General features: G+C 34.5%; 1 protein-coding gene and 1 long non-coding RNA gene across 2 annotated transcripts in view; one reads left to right on the top strand and one right to left on the bottom strand.

Moving 5' to 3' along the window:
• The window catches only part of LOC129516387 (uncharacterized), a 38,905-nt gene that overhangs the window by 17,758 nt on the left and 2,253 nt on the right, over positions 1-18,894 (top strand). The gene's annotated exons all lie outside the window — the stretch shown is intronic.
• MYCBP2 (MYC binding protein 2) overlaps positions 1-18,894 on the bottom strand; it is a 262,011-nt gene that overhangs the window by 8,185 nt on the left and 234,932 nt on the right. Inside the window, 12 exon segments of the mRNA XM_055335749.1 lie at positions 2,271-2,480; positions 3,684-3,791; positions 4,652-4,840; positions 5,703-5,806; positions 7,048-7,180; positions 7,569-7,697; positions 8,486-8,587; positions 10,071-10,190; positions 11,675-11,771; positions 13,455-13,738; positions 14,254-14,520; positions 15,737-15,817. Of these exon segments, the coding sequence (XP_055191724.1) occupies positions 2,271-2,480; positions 3,684-3,791; positions 4,652-4,840; positions 5,703-5,806; positions 7,048-7,180; positions 7,569-7,697; positions 8,486-8,587; positions 10,071-10,190; positions 11,675-11,771; positions 13,455-13,738; positions 14,254-14,520; positions 15,737-15,817 (1,824 nt within the window).

Here is an 18,894-nt window from a genome sequence, read left to right on the forward strand (position 1 = left end):
ATCCATACTTGAGGATAAACAAGATGAGTCAATATAAATTTACAATCTATAACAGAAAAACAGGTCAAAAGACAGGTTTCATTGATACAGAGGTTATAATGATTGTCTAACAGCTAAATCCGGCCTCAGAAGTATTTTATTTGTCCTGAGGTCTACTGTTTATTTCAGTTTTTTCATTTTCTAAGATTCCCTGCTTGCTTCCTAGACATTGGACTGTCATCCCTGTGGTAACACACTATTCGTTTATGATGTTTTTAGCACATAACACACAGAAATAATATTTTGTTATTTTGTAACAAGTTCCACAAATTGTATTTGGCCCTATTAGTCTTGCCTTGGATGTATGTATAATTATCTGCCTTTCTGGCTATCATCTACCTATTCTGCCTTCCTTTTTTTTTTTTTTTATGTCAGATTTTCGTATTTTATTTCAAAATGACTTTTAAAAATAAAGGTCTTTATCTTATAAACAAACTCAAAGGCCATTAGGATAAAGTTCAGAAGATGACCTACAAGAATGTCAAAGTGAAATAACTTTCTATTGTTTCAAATACAGAAAAATTACATACTTATTTGTAAAGAATTTTTTTTACATTGGATTTTACTATTTTTTTATTTTTATTTTTTATAATAAATTTATTTTTATTGGTGTTCAATTTACCAACATACAGAATAACACCCAGTGCTCATCCCGTCAAGTGCCCCCCTCAGTGCCCGTCACCCATTCACCCCCACCCCCCGCCCTCCTCCCTTTCCACCACCCCTAATTCGTTTCCCAGAGTTAGGAGTCTTTATGTTCTGTCTCCCTTTCTGATATTTCCCACACATTTCTTCTCCCTTCCCTTATATTCCCCAAATGAATGAGAACATATAATGTTTGTCCTTCTCTGATTGACTTACTTCACTCAGCCCTATTCTGCCTTCCATTCATTAGCTGTATTTTCTTTTTGTTACATTGGGAGATGATGAACTCTTCATTTACAGATTCTTTTACTTATTTATTCACGCTCTAATTAACTTAGTGTCTAATAAGTGCCAAGTACTGGAGAAAGAGAAATAAAAAAACACTGTTCTCATGGAACTTATCAAGTGGTGCAGAGACAAGTCAATCAGTAATCATAATGCAAAATAAGGAGTGCTACAAAGAAGGCATGCAATATATCAAAATCATGTGTTAGTGGAGCAGAGGTGTGGACAAATTACAGAGGAGGTGAAATGGAAGTGTGGTTAGACAGATTTGGCTATGCATACAAGCATGTGAGTCTGGGTGAGTGTCAGTTGAGAGTAAAATGTAGAGGAGGAGTAGGAAAAGCATTCCATGAAGAGGAATGGCCTATGCAATGGCATGGAGGAGTCAGTAGTGAGTGAGTAAACCTGGCTGAGTTTGGGGAATTGTAAACTGTTTGGTATTTTGTAGCATGGGGTGCAAATAGTAGCATTTTGGGAAATGAGACTGGAGATGTGGACAGGGCTATAACAGGATCATTAGCAGGAAAATTACACATTAGATCTGAGGTTTAGAAATATTAATCCCCTAGTAGTGATGATTAGGGTTGCTGAAGATGTAACAGGAAAAAAGAACTCAGAGAGATTTAGAGACAGAGTTGACAAGACTTTGTAAATAAAGACTGGAGAATGAGAGAGTCAAAGTTGATAATGTAATACTCCTCACATGGACTTAGAAGAATATGTGAGAAATTCAAATGTCCAGTAAGTAGTTAAATATTTGTTTATAAATCTCAAAAATTTTGGAAGTCAGAATGGTACAGACGTTTGGCAAAGGCAGATATACAAGAGCTCAGCAAAGTTGAGTAGGTTATTATGAGGCAAGAATACAGTGCTAAGAAACTACGTAAGGAGGAGGTGAATGGAAAGGAACCCTATAAAGGAGTTACAGATAAATAACCAGAAAGAAAGAAGATATCAAGAGTATTGTTCTGGAAACTAAGGAATTTTAATGAGGAAATGGTGAAAAGAGTCAAGTAGGAGACATTTATTTAAGAACCAAATGGATTTGGCAAACAGGAGATTACTGATGTGAAGTTAGCTTGTGTACAGAAATATCACATGCTTTGGAAATAAGTCTGTATAGGTTAAAAAAAAAATCCCAAAATAAATTAAATAAAAAAATTCAACTTCATAGTATCAAGCTTTCTGATTTTTAACCTCAGACTTAAGATGTAAGACTTAGATATCATTATACAATTCAATTCTTAATCACAAAGGTGATCTCTAGTTTTTAAAAATTCCTAGTATAATTTATAGCATACCTTTCTGCATTTGTAGCAGACATAATATGCATATCTATTCATGGCATAGCCAGCTGGGTCATTATAAAATCTCACACCAGGAGTTGTGATAGCTTCACTCTTATGCAGACCTTCGTATTCCAGTCTCATTAAGGCTTTTCTTCTGACATCCTCATAGAGTTCTTTTATTGGATCAAGCAGGTCTTTTAATACTATATGATTTATTTTGTTCTGAAATTTAAAAATAAACGTTATTTAATAGAATCATTTATCTTTGAATTCAACAAATACTTAAGTGTGTACCTAAGAACCAAGTACTGTGCTAGGAGATAACCAGAGAGTGAATAAGTTTTCTAAATAAAATGCCATTTAGAAATAATCCTGTGAAATCCTCTCAAGCCCTCATTTTTCCAAGATCAGGGACAACAGGAGAAAATAGAACATAAAACATGAAATTCTGTTTTATTAGCTTTATATTTCCTGAGTCTGAAATGTAGCTCCTGGGGCCTTAGCTCTTCGGGGAATAAAAGGTTGCCTTGTTGCCACAAATAAGACATACTCCCTCTTGTGTGTGTGTTCTGTCTGGTTCCTTGGGTAGGGTTGAATGCCAGGTACAGAAATGAGGAGGTAGTATTTTCTCTATCACACGACATATCATTTCCTAAATGCGACTTTTCATTGTGGCACCATATGAGAAGAGAGGTCAAATTACTACAATCTTTTTGATTGTTCCTCAGTTTAACTAAGCAATGATTGTGCTAAGTCTTTCCATGTTATACCCTTTATACCAGTCTGCATATCTGAAGGAAATAGGGAGAACTTAATAGAACAAAAGGAATGGATAATTAATAGAGAAGCCATTGTTAATCACATTCTTAAAGGTTTTTTTTTAAGTTAATCATCACTAGCTTGCCAAAACAAATCGCTACTTTGATTATCTTTAAAGAGATGTGTCAAAATGTCAACAATTTTCTCCTTATTTTACCTAAGATTCTAAAAGAGTCTTTCATGAAGATGAAAGCCCAGACTTCATCTTCAATGGCAGGTATCAGAGCCCACAAGCACTACAGGCTCATTCATTTTGGTAGTCACCTGTTGTCATGTCACATGATCTGAACTCTGAAGGGTCTGAAAGTGATGAAGAACACCCTTTAAAGATGACAATGTCTAAATGAATTTTCTGATACAATATGTTTAATTCCATTTAATCAGCTTTTAATTGACACTTACTGTTCTGAAATATATTATAACAGATAGAGGGATCTTACAATATTCTTTGGCATCACCTGGATGAGAAGAGCAGAAATTGGTGGGGGCTGGGGGTTTAAAAAGTAAACTGGGAAGGTCACCAAGAGATGCTGACATATTTATTTTGAAAGGTGAAGAAGATAAAGATAAAAACAGATAGAAGGTAGATAATTTCTCATTCCATACCTTGCAAATGGGACAAGATATAAATCCAAATGTTATCCTTGGACCAAGCCATCTGTTTTCCAAAACTCGTCGGCAGCACTGTAAATGGAATATGTGACTACAGTCCAGCTTAAATTAAAAAAAGAGAAGGATATAAGCAAATGTGATAATAATAAACACTTGAATAACTGGCAGATAATTCAGTGAAGGTGATAATTGAAGCAGGTAAGAGAAAAACCAAGTTTAGGACAATAAAAGTTCAGTACTTGTATGTTATTCATGAAATGTTAATCAGGTCTTTATTATAGATCTTTATTAAAGACCTATATTAACTAGGTCTTTAGCTTCTTCCAATTCATTACCACTTGTATATTAATGCCACTTTATAAAGAATAAGCCAGGTTAGGAAAAATTTTTTTTTAATTTAAAATTATTCCCTTTTGTATCTCAGAAAGAAGGAACTACTGATTTAAAGATTTAATATTTATTTTTTGAGAATATTCATTTATCTTGTAATCCTAAGAACTGAAAATATAAATAAGGGGTCAAATTAAAAAAAACATATTTAGCAAATAATAACTCTAATAATATTACTAATATTATAGAAGTATGCATACATGTTACATATAGAGGCATTAGAGGCATGTATCACTATGTATACATCAATTACATAATGCTACCATTCTGGGTTTTGGAAATTAAGAAGAGAGTAGTTATTAGAAAAACTAATTGTTTTTCCCTCTCTTATGAACATTTTATACATTCTATTGATTATATAGGCTCACACAAATAACAAATGAAAGCTGAACACACAAAATGGAAACAGAACATAAAAAGATGGAATTTGCTCTTCCACAAACTGGGAGATGCTAGTGGCACATTTTCTCTCAATGATGTAAAAAGTTCAGGGATCTGTTTACTAAACAGATATATTTATCCTTCCCATGTTAAATTCTAGAAACATTTAATACTTTAAGAGCTGAGACAACCTGAATGGCTGGTGCTGCTGAGAGCGCCTCAGTGAAACAGATCATGCACATGTCATCAGCATCTTGCTTCAGCGTCGTAGCACTTTTATCACAGCCGTGTAGACAGGGCAGACAGTGCTCTTCATTTTTGACACCTCCGCATGGATGGCCACAGGGATGCGTCTTACTACAGGCTATCTTAGCATATTCCTATTAAAGATAAATTATAATGGCATATAAAATATTGAAAACGGCACACAGCCTGGCAATTATATCCATTATATTAATTTTCCAAGATATTTCCCACTGGAAATACACGTTAAGGTTATTTAAGGTAACAATAAAGCTATTTTTATTCTTTATTTGAATATAACTTAAGGATCATTAGCAAATTTTTTTAGTGTGTAATTAAAAAATTTTAATTTACATTTTTTCAGTGTGTAATTTTTCTTTTAATGTGATTTAAAAAATTCACAAAGGGAATGCTGATAAAAAGTGAAATATAATTTTAATCTATTTATTTCTGTGCATAGTCATGAAGCAAAAGAAATTCCTGAAATACAATCTTCCAATCACCACCTACTCCTTCCCCAAAATGGGTACAAAAAACATACACGTATCTTTCACTAGCAGGGCCCTACTCAAGTTTTTGTTAACTGAATTGAGGAACTGAAAATACTTGGAGAGCATGGAGTACGTGAATGGATGTTCAGGACTAAAGAACTCTCAAATATTGGAAGTTTATCATAGGGAAATAAGTGAATAAAGTATGTAAGAGGCAAAGGAAATGCAGTCCATAGATTTTTACCTATTTCTAGCATAAAAGCAAACATTAAATATTTATTATGGTGGTAGCTGATAAACACACACTGTCTGGTTTGAGTTTGAGAAACTTATCTGACTCATTCTCTAGCTCTAATTGAGCATTTAATTCTTGACATGTGGAATATATTAATTTAGAAAACTGAAGTGATGCTGAGCTCTACCTCTTATTTATATGAAGTAAATCTGTCACCAGGGAATACATGCTATTCCATACTGGGATAGCTTGACTGTCTAACCATATACTCACTTGGCAATCTGCATCAGAACAAACACTGCCAACAGCAGATAACTCTGTTCCACTCCTGGAACCACAGAAGCGGCATGCTTCTGAGCTACTTGTGGTGGGTTTGCCTAGGTTCAAGAAGAAAATGAAAAAAATCCTCAAGAATATGTTTTCTACATATTTTAATACAACTAGTTAAAAACAACAACACAACAACAGGAAAATCAGGTTTGTATCTGTTACTATTCCTGGGAAATCAGCCTGGCAGTTTTACAGTGGAAGGGCTGTAAGCTGTCCTAATTATAAAGTAACTAGTAACAAAAAAGGGACAAGAAACTAGAGACCTATCTGAAGCCAAACAGATAGTAGGTTGAGAAGATATGGCAAACCCCCAGCTCCAAAAGCGTAGTTCCAGACAAAATATAATAAAAATTAAATAAGAATACATTGAAGGTAAATCTTTAAGAATTTCTACAATGACAAAATTATAAGGCATAGAAGAAAACCTATCATTAGATAATATAAAATTTGAAAAACAGAAAAATTCCCATCCAAGGAACTAAAATTGACAGAATAATATGAAAAGAAAATTAATTAAATGTTTGAAACAAAGAAATAACACAATCCATAAAACAAGAACAGAACATTAGGAAAAAGAACAGGAAGATTGGAAAAATTCAGACCAAGCTAATTTTAAAACTCAGATGGAAAAATTCTAAATACAAAAAAAAAAAAAAAAGAAAAATTCTAAATACAATACACAGAATTCAGCAATATTTACAGGAAAAATAGATTTTTTAAAAGGATAGTTTAATTCATGAATACAAAGATGTTTCAACATTTGAATATTTATTAATGTAATATATGGCCCTGATAGATTATAGGAAGAAAAAAATCAGCTATGAGAAAAAAAGACCATGCTCTTGAAGCATGAAGAATACCCCTATTATAGAATTAAATTTGTTCAGATTTGCACTTAACTTCAACATCAAAAATTTGTGTCAGACAAATGGCAGACTACAGAGGTGCTGAAAATTAAGAATTTGTAAGATTTAGGGTAACTTTAAGCTGAGAGTATAATAAGATCTACATCAGGAAAAAAAAAAAGAAAAATCACATGTTTTGGAGGTAAAATGACCTGCTTACGGTAACATAGCTAGTGAATGACAAACTAAGTTTCCTGACCTGTTGTCTAATACCCTATTATAGAACATGGTCCACTAAATATAATAATACAGACAGTGAGCAATGATGTCATAGTTATCAGAATATACTCAAAATAATCACTATTAAATAACTCATAGTAAGTAAATAACATCTAGTTAAATCCTAAGCAGCAGGCATGGTTCAACCTTAAATCCTCTGCTACCTGTGTGTTCTCGGAATTCCACCATTGCCTTCATTGTTTTAGAATCTGCTAGTGCCATCAACCAGAACAGTTTTGTTCTACCGCAACCTTCATGAAGGTCAACCTTGATAGCTTCTTCTTCTTCTTTGAAGACCTATTGTTTCATTAAAGGGAAACATATTTTATTTCTCACTGTGAAGGAGGAAGTATCAAATTTAATTACTTGGTAATAATAATGGCTTTTATTTACTAAGCACTCTAATTTTCAGATATTTCCAATCTTGTCCTGAATCTTGACAACAGCCCCATTTTTATAAACGTGGAAACTAAGTCTCAGAGAGGTTAGCTGACTGTCTTGATTTACACAGCAGTAAGTGAGGCAGCTGGCAACTCCACCGAGGCTCTGACTGCAAAGTCCCTTTGCATCAGTCCCTTCCCATCACACCAAACCTCCTTCCCATATTTATTTCATAATTTACTGAATGCATCCAGTGCTCCAGATACTGCTCTGTGTCTCTGTGTGCACAGAGAGAAGCTGTCACCTGTCTCTGATGAGTCTTGGTTCGGCGATGAAGATGAAGGAATCTGTCACAGTCAGTACACAGATTTCCACATACGTTGCATAAAATGATGGCTGCAGTTTCTCCATCGTCATGGTTGTCACACATAGGCTGAAACAGGGCATTCCCACATGTCACATTACATTAACAAGAACATCCCAGACACTCATACAAATTGAATGTAATTTATTCACAACAATAATGTTATTGTTCTGAGAGGTCTATTAGGAATTTAGAATCTGAACATTAAACAGAATTATGGCAAATGCACTTAAGTTTAAAAAGTCTTCAAAACCTCTAATTCAATAATTAATGTGCTGAGCACGTTCAATGATTAATAAATAAACATATACTTTGATTAATGACTTAAGAAATTTTTCCCCCCATGTTCTAACATTCTGTATCCTAAATGCATAAATGATTCATTTTGAAACTTGAATATCAGTGAGAAAATGTTCAGAGGGCCTTTATAAAGTCTTCCCTTCCAGTGCACCTAGGGACACTTAGCAAACCTACTTTAAGTACTGTGTATTTGTGAATAAATGGTATTTCATGATGCCTCTCTTACTGCTTTATTTCCTTCTTACCAAATGACCGATAACATTTAGAGTAAAATCTAGGGATACAATGAGATTTGGCTAAAAACACATTTTGATATGATGCGAACATGACTTAAAGAAGAAGAGGAAAGCTCTTTTATATAATTAAAGCCCCTAAGAGGCTACAAAGAGAGGACCCTAAGTGAAGCAGACTTGTGAGATGACCTTGGGCAATGTGACACAAGTTTCTGCTCATGGTGGAATTTTGACTTGCGTTTTTTTTTTTTTTTTTAAAGCTAAGCTAGAGCTTCCTTATAAAGAAAAATAAGATACATTTTTAGAAAACAATTCTGATCTTACCATTTGTTTTTGCTGTCCATCCTTTCCCATCCATCTCCCTGAAGAGAGACGATCTACATGGTCCTGATCTAGCACACACAGTGAGGCTAGAGCAAGCCAGAGCTGTTAAAAGGAAAGGCTGTCAGAATATTGAATTTTTAAAAAAGACTTCTAAAACACTGACTGCCTGACACATGATAACAGCTCAATAAATGTGAGCTGAATTTGAAAATACATGTATACTCAATGGCACTCAAATATTTACCAACTGCTGCTGTGACAAACCATTCTGGTTTTTACCTGACATATAAAATTATCCTTTGTTGGTCTACTAAGTAAGCAATAGGTTAGTAAATGAATATACACACTGGGTATTTACTGTACTGGTGCCTCTTACATATTTTCCCATCTAGCATCATCTGCCTGAGGTGCTATGTTCCAAGCAAGGTGGCGCAATAACTTTAATTCTGTTTAATTTTACACAATCCCATGGGTAGGTGGGTACATACTAAATTCTCCTGGGTAAGAACAGCTCCTCAAAAGTCTCGGTATGATCCTAAACACCTAGGACTATCAGAAATAAGTAAATGTCTAGCAGACTTTGGAAAACAGCCCTCAGAGACAGTTTAGAACTTTCTGGGGCTCAAAGGGTAAGCTTCAGTTTTACATAGAATGATATATTTTTTTATTACTGAAAAAGTTAATTATTTAAGAAGTGCATGAGTGTCACTGCATATGAAGAGCGTGACAGGGAAAAATAGAAAAAAGGAAAAACTGAAACAAAAATAAAGTGTGCAAGGAGAAAGAGGAATGTAGAAGGAAAGAAAGCAGCATGTGTATGGTGCTAAAGCTCTGCTGCCACAGTAATGGCTTCACATGTCACGCTCACTAGCAGGATGACATGAAGTGGTATTTTCTGCCCTAGAGAAATACAGTTTCTCTTCTTTGAGATAAAGCTTTGAATTCAAGCTTTGAAATCAAGCAATTTCTGCCAATGTTTATTTCTTCCTAATGCTGCCACACTGATTCTGCTCCAAGGAAATCCCTAATCTCCTTTGGAAGTACATGAGACATGAAATTTGGTAGATCAAAAATTACTATGGACGTCTCATCTGAAGAATGTAATTCTACTTGCTAGCTAAGAGATTCCGTCCTACCCCACCCAGGGCATACACTTTTTGCTTTTTTAAAAGTAAGGTCTGTAAATTTAGTAGGTAGGCTTCACTTTAATTAGGCCATTCCAAAATGAGTCATGGAGGGCCTTGTCTTTGAAGGACCTTCAGTCTATCTAACCATAATGTTGACACTAAACTTACTGTGTAAGCTACAGTAAACATATCATTAGAAAGATAGGTAACTTACTTAGCCTTCTCTAACCAGTTTATCCTTAGCTTCCTAAATAATTACAAAAACTAGGAATAAAGAACACATAATAGTGAATGTTTATAACCACTATACTTAGTTCACAATTCAAAAAAAGCCTTTATCACTTTTATGGTAAATACAATATTTGGTATAAAAAATTGGATTAAACTGATCTATTGATTTCAAGTTTGTTCAAACCTATTACTGCAACCATACAGACCAAACGAAAATAAATTCCTACCCTAGTTGTTGCAATACATCTCACTGGAGATCTAAACTCTTCCTCCATCTTGGTCAAGGCAATGATGGTTTCTGCAATGGCATTTTTTGTCACTCGGGACCATGCTTCAGACAGATGACCCTATTGAGCAGGAGAGAATAATTTAATAAGCAACCAGAAACATATAATCATAAAAGTAAATTCTCTTCTCTTAAATAACATCTCTCATTAAAAAGGAAAGATTTATTTGTAAGTGCAACTTTTTAAAAACCAGATTTTATTTATTTATTTGAGAGAGAGAGAGAAAGAGAGTGTGCGCCCAAGTAGTGGGGGGAGCAGAGGGAGAGGAACAAGTGGAATTTGATCTTACCATCCTATGCTGAAACCAAGAGTTGGATGTGCAACTGATTGAGCCACCCAGGCGCCCCTGTTAGTGCAGCTTTACATCAGCAGCATACTTTTGAAATAAAAATCCTTCACAACTCTGAAAAATTCAGCTTTTAATCACTATTTTAATGATTGTAAATAAAAAATAAGGTTCTCAATACTCTTCCTACAGAGCTCAAGAGCATTTCCTCTTACATTTAGATAAAAACTTAATAGAAGTACTAAAGTAACTATGCTTGAGAAATTTTGATTATGAAGCCTTGTTATTTAACACAAAATTTATACAGCTAAGTTAACTGATTTTAGATGAATATTACTACTAGAACCCAAGAACATAAATGGATTCAAAGTACAACTACTTTTATTAGCTGACTTGATTTTTGCTGAATATAAACACCTATTACAAAGCTTAGGTGTTCCTAAATATTTTTCCTAAATATTTTTATCCAATGAACATCCTGAGGAAGACTTGTTGAGAAGTGAGAAAGTTCATTTCTCTGACTGAGGAAATGTCCTTGCTGTTGGGGAAAAAAGACAGAGCTTCCTATTTCCCCAGAATATCCTCTCTCGCTTCCCATCCACATGCTATTAACTCTCTTATAAAGGGCAGTTCAGTTCCTCCATCTCTTCCTCCAAAATGCTGTCCGCTCAACCTTTCAGGAGCCTACATTCTACCGCATCTTGCTCCCCTTAGCTTGAAAATATAATGGAATGTGAGGAAACTAGCATTATGGAGCCACCAGTAAAAGCCAGGAGCTCTGAGAAGTAATTCCCTTTCCTCTATTTTCCCAGATCTCCCTGAAAAGAACATCTAAAGACAATGGTGGAGAATATTAATAAAGAATAAAAGCTTTATAAAAAACCAGGACAGCTAAAGAGAAGGAGAAACTTTCACTTTGGGGAGCCCTAATTTTTGATTAGGGTTTTGGATTTAGGCTGATTTGTAGGGCTCAAAAAGTGTATTTTATTTTTAAAGTTTTAAAGTCTTAGAAGACTAATGTAACAATTCTCAAGTAAATTAATTGGGAAGCTTGAAATGAACAGTTTACACAAAGGACAAATTTATCACTGACCAAAAAGACAAACATCACAATGGTTAACCTACTGAACAGAAGCTTTAAGTAAAGCAAAGTAACACTAATGTATTTCTGCTATTAATGTAGTAGAATAAGCTGCTTGTTTTAATCAGATTTCTACTGCACTTCAGTAACATGATGATCAGGAGGATGAGAACTCACTGCTGCCATATCCTTAATAAGTTTAATGATGATCTCAGAGATCTGGGTAGGAGTTGAGCCCTTCATCCACCAATGACTTTCACCTCGACGAACATAACTACAAAGAAAAGTCAGCATTTATGCAAACCAGTCAGGGACAGTTACAGATAAAAATGATGAAAACTGTTATTTTAGCATGCATTTTAATTTTTAAGTGATTCAAATAATTAAAGCATTTAAAAAAGAAATTACTCAAAATATTACCCATAATTTATCTCTTCAATCCTAAGAGAGGAGCTATTCTGAGACATGTTCCCTTCCAAATATTTGTTTATATATTATTTTTATACCCTGCATCTTCTAGAATACATCTGTTCAAAGCATATCCACAGACTACAAGCTATTTGTTACCAAACCACACTGAGATATTAAGGGCTTCTACCAGAATATGTTAACTACATCACTGACTACACTACCTTTTAGGTCAGTTGACATTTTTTTTTTTTTTTTATGATAGTCACAGAGAGAGAGAGAGAGAGAGGCAGAGACATAGGCAGAGGGAGAAGCAGGCTCCATGCACCGGGAGCCCGACGTGGGATTTGATCCCGGGTCTCCAGGATTGTGCCCTGGGCCAAAGGCAGGCGCTAAACCACTGCGCCACCAGTGATCCACCAGGGATCCTGACATTTTTTTTTTTTTTTGTAAGACTATCTAGAAGAAGAAAGTAACACACTGATTTATATCTTGGTGTTATTTAATGTCATGGACTGGCTCTTTGACTAGTACTGTTCCAGATGTCTAATTTTCTGTTACACACAATTCTGTAACACACTTCCTTGCACATATCTTTGTGCACATGTATGAACATTTTTTAGGGAAACAATTCGAGAAGTAGAATTGGTAGGTCAAAGGATAAACATATTTTAAATATAGTGATATGTTATTAAACTGACACCCCAAAAGATGTAGTAATCTACATTAGATGCCATAAAAATGCCTATTTATTCATAATGCTGCCAAGAAGATATTTTCCTATTGTTTTAATCTAATATTTCTCCGATTACCAGTGAAGTGTCTTTTCATTTGTCTACTGGCATTTGTAATTTTTCTTCTTGGAACTAACTGCTCTTGTCATGCATTTTTCTACCAGTTGTCTTTTTTCATTAATTTTTAGTCATTTTTAAAATATTATGACTAATAATTCATTATCTACTATATAGGTATTAAATATTTTTCCCAGGTCAGTTTACATTTTAAAATATTTTAATGTAATTAACTTTGATTTTCATGTAGCCAAATCTGAATTTTTCCTCTGTGACATTTGGGTTCTATGTTTTAAGGAGGTCTTTCTGGGTTGAAGATTATAAAAATATTCTATAATGTGTCCTAGTGGAGTTTTAAAAGAAATATACATAAAGCTTTAATTGATCTCAAGTTAATTTTTGTATATGGTGTGAGACAAGTGTCTACAATATTTTTCTATATGAAAAGTATTCCAATATCACATATTCAGCACACCTTCCTTTCCCCACTAATTTGAAATGACACTTTTATTATATACAGCATTCTCTTTTATACATGGGTTAGTTGTTTATGGCCTCTATTTGGTGAATAATCAAACAAGGTGGAATTTGAAATCCTATCTTTCCCATCCAAATACGAACCAGGCCCGACCCTGCTTAGCTGACGAGATCAGGCGCGTTCAGGGTGGTATGGCCGTGGACTGAAATCCTATCTTTAATTCTCCAAATAGTAGCTCTCTCTGTTCTATTTTAGTACTAAAATAGATGCAATGACCAACCTGGAATTGAAAATCATCGGAAGAGTAACTGTTGTAACACCTTTGCCCACAGTGGTACCAGCTGTTCCTGTGATGGTAGTTCCTTTGGCTTTTAGCTGTACTGTGAGTGCTTTGGCAATGCATCCTAGAAACATGTCCAAGATACCTAGTTTATTCCAATCTCCTTTTTCTGTTGAGTGAATGATATCACTGATATCTGCTGGGGGGAGGGATTTCACTCCAATGATGCTGGCCAGACGATTAGGGGTCACTTCAGGCAACACTCGTCTTAGTAAGGAGGTTACCTGATAAGAAAAATAAAAGGAAAGAATTCCTTTTAAAGAGTAGTGTTCTAAAGTTTTCATTTTTTTAAGTGAGCCTCACTGCTGTTCTATGACTTCAAAAGCTTTCAGAAGGACAAAAATAAAATAAAAACAAAAATTTAACAAAAATAAAAACATGATTTTTAATTTCTGAAGTGGTAATTACCACTCTAGGACAGCAAGAAAAACATGTCTTTTATTTGGTCGGGAATAAAGAAACATTACGTATCTCATAGTAGTAAGACAATCAGTAGACAGGCTATTCTTTATCACAATAGCACAGTAGAAAAATGGAACATATTTTGCTCTTCCATATTCTCAAACAATGAGTCAGAAACAAAAAGCATGGAGTTAAAATACAATCCAAAAAACCAAATAACAAAACAAAAAATAAAGATCAATACTTAAGACCCTAAGGTGATTCTTTTTGATAGTGCATTTTTTAACAATGTTTCAAGGAAAAAAGGAAGCCAAAGTTAAGTGGTATGACCAGTCACCTGTCTTTGGACTCGAGGTGAGGCCGTGTGGAGCAGTGAAAAGAGATCCTGGAGCAGAGTTAGCTGCTGAGCCAGATACTGACGGCCCACATTAGATCCACTCAGGGCTAAGACCATCGAGAGCAGCTCAAAGCAGTAAGCATCAGAGGAGGCATCTTCGTCATTGGGCTGAGAATTGGCATTTTCTTTGCTTGATATAGCATGTTCCCATTCTTCACGAACTCTAGTGGCTTCCATGCGAATAGCTTGGACGATGTGAGCACACACCTATTTAAAGGCAACATAAAGCAAATGTAAAAATCTATTTTACATCTGATTTACTACCTTTAGTAAAACAAAAACAAGAATATAAACAATTTAATGCTCTTTCTCTCCATTAATTATCCATCATACCATTTCCTTAAATCATCTTAAAAACAATTAAGGAAAACTAGCAGAACCATGATTAAAAATCTTAATATTTATTTATTTATTTTTATTTTTATTTTAATTTATGATAGTCACAGAGACAGAGAGACAGAGACACAGGCAGAGGGAGAAGCAGGCTCCATGCATCGGGAGCCCAACGTGGGATTCGATCCCGGGTCTCCAGGATCGCACCCTGTGCCAAAGGCAGGCACCAAACCGCTGCGCCACCCAGGGATCCCCAAAATCTTAATATTTAAATCAACTACCATGTAGAAACTTATATACAAGTTACCAATACTCCTGCCTGTGGTTTAAGATATCAAACAAAAGCAAAATATTTTATCACTTCTAAGGCATATTTTTCTCTCACATATTACCAACATTTCTATTCATAACATGCTTTATAACTGATGGCATTCACCATGTAATTGGCAGCAATTTTTCTTTTTTAGTGATATATGAAATAACAGCACATTTTATAACTGGTAGCATCTAAAATTCAATGAAAGACTGTTAAAAAGATAAAGCACAGATAAGTTTATGTTTTTAAATAAGATTTAATGATGCTGAAAGTTAAAATGATCAGCTAATTCAAAATCAGTATTTCATTTGACTTCTGAAGGACTAATTATTATGTCATCTAGGTACTCCATTATATGAACAATCTAGCACTACTACATCTCCTTATAATTAAAATATTAACACTGATTTAGTTAACATGATAATTACTTAAAAAAAAGTCAGCTGACACACACAAAAAAAAAAACCAGTAGGAAAAGGAACATAGAAAATGCAAATAAAATCTGAGATAGCTGGATATTTGACACCAAAATGAAACAATCTACCTGAAAATGAGAAATAACAAAGAGTAGCAAGGTAAGAAAGTTAACATTCTCTTTAAAGTGATGCAGATATGCCAATATATACTCCTTCCTCTCTAGAAAAAGGCAGACACATTCTGTAGGACCTATAAAAAAAAGTCCACATAAAAAAGCCTCCATAAATTTTAGAAAACACTTCATACCCTAAAACCAAATAAAAACTAATGAAGAGAATGAAATGGCTATCTACCAACCTGTTTTTGTAAATTAGTCAGCTTACTCCTGCTGAATATGATTCCAACCATATGTTCTTTCAGGTCAGCATCTGATGTTGCCTTTACATAGAGAAAGAGGGGAGAAAAGAAAAACACCCAGGCTCTTTGAATAAAATTTGTATATTTGATCTTAAAGTATCTTGAGAAATAACTATGCAGCTATTTTTATAAGGTGAATTTATTTTAGATTGAGGTCTGTAACACTAAGACTAAGGATAAAGTGTGAAGAAACCACTACTGGCTAAGGTTGACTATAACAAAAAGCAAAACTTCTGAATTTAAGAAATCCAGAGAAGCATACTATCTTTTTAAGAACTTCTTTAATCTGTCAGTTTCGGCCACTTTGATTACATCTATTCCTAATTTCTGAATATCCTACATTTAGTTGTTAGAACAATTCAGAAAATGGCATTTGTTTAAAAGGGAAATATCCTGGGATGCCTGGGTGGCTTAGCGGTTTAGCACCTGCCTTCAGCCCAGGGTGTGACCCTGGAGTCCTGGGATTGAGTCCCGCGTCGGGCTCCCTGCATGGAGCCTGCTTCTCCCTCTGCCTGTGTCTCTGCCTCTCTCTCTCTCTCTCTCTCTGTGTCTCTCATGAATAAATAAAATCTTTTTTTTTTTTAAAAAAGGGAAATATCCTAACAAAACTCTATGATAATAGTGTTCTTAAATTAGGCTAATTTAGCACTAACAGGAGTCAAAGAAACGTATCATGGGAAGAGAAATAAAGGCTGACATTTTATAGTACTTAATATTATGTGAATGGCACTCTCCTAAGGTATAGATACACAGCTAGAGTTAACAATACACATACTTATTTAGTCTTCACAATAAGCCCATGAGGTAAATCTGATGTATTATTTTGTAATACAAAAATGTAATAGTGGCTTTGCCTCTATTCTTTTTTTTTTAAGATTTTATTTATTCATGAGAGAGAGAGAGAGAGAGAGAGAGAGAGAGAGAGAGAGAGAGAGAGAGAGAGGCAGAGACACAGGCAGAGGGAGAAGCAGGCACTCTACAAGGGCCCGATGTTGGACTTGATCCTGGATCCTGGGATCACACCCTGAGCTGAAGGCAGACACTCAACTGCTGAGCTACCCAGGATTCCCGCAAAGCCACTATTTTAAGAACAAAAAATGGTTCTTAGTTCCATTTTTCTTAGGATACAGAAAGCTGTAAGAGAATATAACGCCCACCTTAATAATGAGAAAAAGCTGATCATCTAAAAAGCCATATAATTTTTGGTGCCCATCAGACAGCTGAGATTGGCAACCAGGTAAAATAAAATCCACATAGACAAATCCAAATAGTTGGACAGTTCAAAAATTTTTTTGCACTTGATAGAACAAGTAAATGAGTAACCAAAAATCAGTAAAGCTCTTAAAGACTTAAACAAAACTACCAACAACTTGAACTGATATTCACAAAACCCCCCTCACAGAACAAAGGCATAGTTCAAGTTCTTTTCAAGTGCATGTGGACTCATAAAATATATAAGTCAGAATTCAAGTCTTAACAATTTAAAAGGCTTGAAATCATACAAAGCATATCCTTTGACTGAAATGAATTAAACTAAATATTAGTAATAAAGGCTATTAGAAAAATCAGTATTAATCACCAAGATGTCAATTCTCCCCAGATTGACTTAGCAATTTGGTACAATTCCAATCAATATTCCAGATTTTTTTTTTAGAAGGGGAAAAACTTATAAACCAGTTCTAAGCTTTATATGGAACTATAAAGGACCTAGACTAGCCAAAATAACTTAAAAAGAACCAGGTTGGAATATGATTTCATGATTTTCTATAAGCTGTAGTAATCAAGACACTGATGTTGGTATAAGAATATACATATAGATCAGTGGAACAGAAAGAGAAGGCAGAAATAGACATAGATATTTATGTTGTATTTATTATTGATAAAGGACAGTCTTCAACAAATGGTGGAATAACTGGCTATCTACATGCAAAAATAAATGAAACTCAACTCAAGAAAAATTAACTTAAAAATGCATATAGCTATAAACAAAAGAATTAAAACTCTAATGTTTCTAGAGAAAATCTTTGTGATATTAAGTTTTAGATAAGATACAAAAATCCTAAGTCATTTTGGAAAAAATAGAATTGTACTTCATCAAAATAAAAAACTTGTTCCCTGAAAGATAAACCACAGAGTAGGAGAAAATATTTGAAAATACATATTGGCTAAGGAGTCTTTATCCTCAATACATAAAAAAAAAAAAAAAATCTTACAACCTAATAATAACACAACCAGATATAAAAAAAGTATGTGTAAAAGATTTGAACAGATGCTTCACTAAACAAAGTACAGGATTGGCAAATAATCACACGAAAATTTACTCATTGTTATCATTAGAGAAATCCATATTAAAACCACAATGAGATACCACTACATACCTACTACAATGGCTAAAATTTTTTTAAAAGATTCATTCATTCATTCATTCATTCATTTGATAGAGAGACAGAGATAGATAGATCGTGTGCAGGGGTGGGGGTGTGGAGAAGTAGAGGGCAAGAAAGAGAAACTCAAGCAGACTTCTCACTGAGCGTGGAGCCAACGCAGGGCTCCAAATCTAGACTCATGAGATCACCACCTGAGTGGAAACCAAGAGACACTTTACCGACAGTGCCACTCAGTGAATAATGGCTAAAATTAAAAAAGAGTGACAATCCTAAGTGCTGTTGAGAATGTGGAGCAACTGGAAATCTACACCACTGGCAAAAACATGAATTGGTTCAATCACTTTGGAAAGAGGTCAGCAGTTTTTTAGAAAGTTAAACATAGACTTACCACACAAGCCAGCAATCCTACTCATAGGTATTTACCCAAGAAAAATGAAAATGTACCCATACAAAAATCTGTACACAAAATGTTCACAGCAGTTTTATTAATAATAGCCAAATAGAGGAAACAAACCCAAATATCCACTGAAAGGTCAAAGGATAAACAAATTCTGGTAAATCCATAAAATGGAACACTTCCTGGCAACCAAAAGAAACAATTACTGATACATGCTCTTACATGGATGAATATCAAAATCATTCTACCAAGAGAAAGAAACCAGATGAAAAGGTTCCATCCTACATGGTTCCATTTATATGACATCTGGGAAA

Source organism: Nyctereutes procyonoides, unplaced genomic scaffold (genome assembly GCF_905146905.1).
Source record: "Nyctereutes procyonoides isolate TBG_1078 unplaced genomic scaffold, NYPRO_anot_genome, whole genome shotgun sequence".
Taxonomy (NCBI): Eukaryota; Metazoa; Chordata; class Mammalia; order Carnivora; family Canidae; genus Nyctereutes; species Nyctereutes procyonoides.